Raw genomic sequence first — 3,811 nt, 5'->3', positions numbered from 1 at the left:
TGCATGTTCAGGCTAGGAAGGAGAAAGAAAAAAAAAAAAGAAGAAAAAAAATCATACCTACATGAAGATTTTGCCCATCCTGCAAATTTCTAGCGCAGTTAAGTTTGGCTATAAAAACAAGTTGCTAGACACTACCAAAACAGGTGGTGGCATGCAATCCTTTACCAAATCCTAAAGTTAATCAGCCTTACTTAGTCCCCAAAATCCGTCTTTTAGATGGCCGATTTATGCCCAGCGAATTTTTTTTTCTCCTTATGCCAATTACGGGCCTGAGAATTATTTGAAAGAGGTCCGCAATCGAGTAACTGTTAAGACTACCACAGGAAAAGCCATGTTTTATGTACAGAAACGCTTTAGATTGCTTTCTAAATTACGACATTCAGTGCATCCCCCACCTCACGTACATTTCTGTATGGTAAGATGTGCAATATGGTGTCATCAAAAGCCAAATCCGTGGATACCCGTCCAGGTGCAGACCAGAGCCCACAAGAGTTTAATTATTACACTGGGTCAGCCAGGCACTTTAAAGACAAATCATCCAACACCTTTACTGCGATTAGTACTAGTTAAAAGACAAAGGGTTCTGAAAACATGTTTATTAAATAATAAAGTTTTAAATACATTACAAATAAAACAAAGCCCGTATGCGTTTTGCCATTATTGCACAACTAGCTAACAATAATCCCATGTATGTAGCTTTATTTTATACCGGGATTAATACAGCAGTGTCCATCAGTTATTGTTCCCTCGTCTCCAACCCTACATTTTAATCACACTTTCTCACCTAGGTATATTATGTGGTAAACTTCTGGCCAAGTTAAAACCAAAACCCTACCAGAGCCACACAAAGGAAGGCTTTCACATCACTGTCTAGTATTTTATATTAGCCGTCATCCTTTCTCTCCATCAACTGCGAATACTTTACTAGTATACTCCACATGTGCCATGTGATACTTTGACTTCTGAAATGCTTTAGATGGGCGAGAAATTCTCCCTATGGTTGGACTGGGAGCCATTTTTACCTTTAGGATTCGAGTCCTGTCATAATTCTGGTCTCCAACCCTTTAGCAAAGAGTCGCCCACTACAGATGTTGATGCCGTTTATTACATTAATGTAGCATGTCCTTAAAATCGCAAAAGGGCATTTTCACAGGCTGTTCAGTTTAACTTGAGACGAGGGAGAGACGATAACTGGCTACTCATTGTAGATGGAATCCTACGAGCTTGTGCATTTAGAAGCCATGGACTTTAAGCTGGTCATCCTTTGCCAGTCCCACCTGCAAAAAGAGAGCATCAACTTTAATCTTTATGTCTGAATAAAGAAAAGCACGAGAGCAAGAGGGAGTACTTATTTACCTCAACGAGGAACTGGCATGCGTTTTTACGCTGGTCACCTTGAAGCTGGATTACCTCTCCGTATTCTGGGTGCTCAACCACAGTACCATTGCAGGCAAATTTCTGGAAATAGATAAACGTTTCAATAAAAATCAGCAAGCGCCAAATTTTAGACAACACGGTTGTAAAAGCAGATTCTTGCATAATAAAAATTAATTGGGACTCAAGTAGCTGAAAATCACGAGACTACTGTTCCGAAACTTGACAAATACACCTACTAAGCTCAGGCCATGATGGCTTGAATGCAGTGAACGATAAACTGCGCAGTTGGACCACCCCCGCACAATTTATGGATGCAAGACTTGTTTTGGCTCAAATTATTTAAAAATGCCACCGCAAAATGTGCCGCATAAGTTGAATTTTCTTGCGGCATAATTAAGTCAAGCACGACACTTCAATTTTGGTTCTCCAGTGCGCTGCATAATTTCAGTGGCCCAATTACACTCCATTACTAGCCGGGCGAGAAGTTGGGCCGCCCTTTTCACAAGCCGCTTCACCTGTGTGCGGTTGGGACAGTTTAATTCAAATTACTTTCATTAAGTACGACCCCGAACAGTTTAAAGCACCATTTACTGACATCACTTACTTTTTTAAAGGCCTTGACTAACTTCTTTTTATCGTAATCATCGGCAATTCCTTGTACGGTTGTGAGGGTCTTTCTGCCGTTCCTCTGTTGAATCCTTATATGAATAGAATCCTCTGTCCCCGCTGGGAGCCAGTCATCACCCTTAGTTGCATCAGCAAAGGGGTCTGGGGAAAAAAATAAAAAAAAAGCTGACACGTCAATGCTGTAACCAAGCACTACACATTTGTAATTGGGTATTCGACGACGCATACCCGCTTAAGAACCTCTAAAACACTGTCAAGAGAAGGATATGGACAAAAGACGAGACCAGAAAGCAGTATGCAATTGGAGACTTTAACGGGAAGGAAAATATGTACACCAATCCTTGTTCTGAGGCCACTACCCACCAAAACATTAAGCTGAGGTACGTTGGAGCTGGCAGTGGTAGACACTTATAGTGGAAGTACGCAGAAAAACGATCAGCGACGCAGCCATTTGTTGATACACGTTACATACCCTCCCAACTAGCGTATAGATCGCAACAACTGTATACCATGATACACTAAGCCTCTCGGCATGCGAGGTTTACAAACGAGATCAACGACCCAATTCAACTAAGCGACTAAATTATACTTTGATCCCCACAGCTCTTTTTACGGGAACGGTCGAATTCTAGGGCAGGATCGCAGTTTACAGCCAATCGTTACGAAATGGCGGCCACTAGAAAAGCCCTGAATTAAAATGGCGGCCTGCTACGTGACGTTATGGCTCCACCCCTCGCACTCGACGTTCATAACATGCAAAAGGGAGACTACGTAACAAAAAAAAAATCCTCCGAACGCATGTCAGCCATTTTAAATCCTCATAATAGGGCGGCGAATCCGCCATATAGAAAACGGGTCTTCACGCTATCAGTAAGAGGAGATCTGGCAATTGTGTACATCGAAATAATAAAAATAAAAGTTTAAACGTTAAACCACCAAGCGTTTCTAAACTACTTCTGCCAGAATGCTCAAGCTTAATAGCCGTAGATGATGGTTTGCCACCAAACCCACATAATATATAGAGCGTAGTGGTTATCACACGACTAAACACGCACGACTATGCAGCGAAATAGTATCACTGTCAAAACACACCCGTACCAACAAAAGAAAACACTTTCTAAGGCGCACTTAGAAGTACTAACCCACTGATGACATTTTACCCGCCATGACGCATCATAATTACTCGATAAAAATTTAACTACATCATAACTTCTAACTCAGCAAAAACAGACGGTAAACCCTACTAGAAAAATAACCTCTGAATCTGAAACGTAAACGAACAAACTCTCCTCTCTCTACAACTTTCTCACCGAAAGACTGGAGGTTCTGGATAGCGGACATACGATACGCTTCTTTTTCCTCGATGGAAACTGTCGGCTTAGTACTGACGGTTAGTGGTACAAGGCGGAGGGTTATTGGCGTTCAGATGATAACTCAGTTGACACTAACACAAGGACGGAAGAAAAGGTACTTCACAAAATGGCCGGAGCTGGTACATATATACGGTGGCGTGGCTTCGTCAGCACGTAATTGTGATGCGATTGACGAAATCTGTGCGTCAGTGTGGTGGCCATGTTAGGACCAGGCCATACTGTTGAGCATGCGTAGGAACGTCGAGGCCGAAGAAGAGACTGTAGTGCCAGAGGACCATTCGCCTGATCCTAGCATGGTGTTAGAGAAGGACACAAACTTGTGAAATACTCACGTGAACATGTAGACGTATTATTCAGCCCCGCCTATGGGAAGTAGACGTGGTGACTCATATTGAGGTCATTATTAGTAATTGTTTTCCGAATATTTTGTTGTT

General features: G+C 42.1%; 1 protein-coding gene across 1 annotated transcript; it reads right to left on the bottom strand.

Moving 5' to 3' along the window:
- Window positions 1-581: 581 nt before the first annotated feature.
- On the bottom strand, window positions 582-3,487 carry EIF1 (eukaryotic translation initiation factor 1). Its single transcript, XM_069237651.1, has 4 exons — window positions 3,315-3,487; window positions 1,982-2,145; window positions 1,357-1,458; window positions 582-1,277 (listed from the first exon to the last, which is right to left on the bottom strand). Exons 1-4 carry the CDS (start codon window positions 3,343-3,345, stop codon window positions 1,233-1,235), a joined length of 342 nt encoding a protein of 113 aa, XP_069093752.1. The 5' UTR covers window positions 3,346-3,487; the 3' UTR covers window positions 582-1,232.
- Window positions 3,488-3,811: the final 324 nt, after the last annotated feature.

Source organism: Pleurodeles waltl, chromosome 6 (assembly GCF_031143425.1).
Source record: "Pleurodeles waltl isolate 20211129_DDA chromosome 6, aPleWal1.hap1.20221129, whole genome shotgun sequence".
In the NCBI taxonomy this organism is placed as follows: domain Eukaryota; kingdom Metazoa; phylum Chordata; class Amphibia; order Caudata; family Salamandridae; genus Pleurodeles; species Pleurodeles waltl.
The sequence above is the reverse complement of the archived record's forward strand: the minus strand, read 5'-3'. Positions and strand labels throughout refer to the sequence as shown.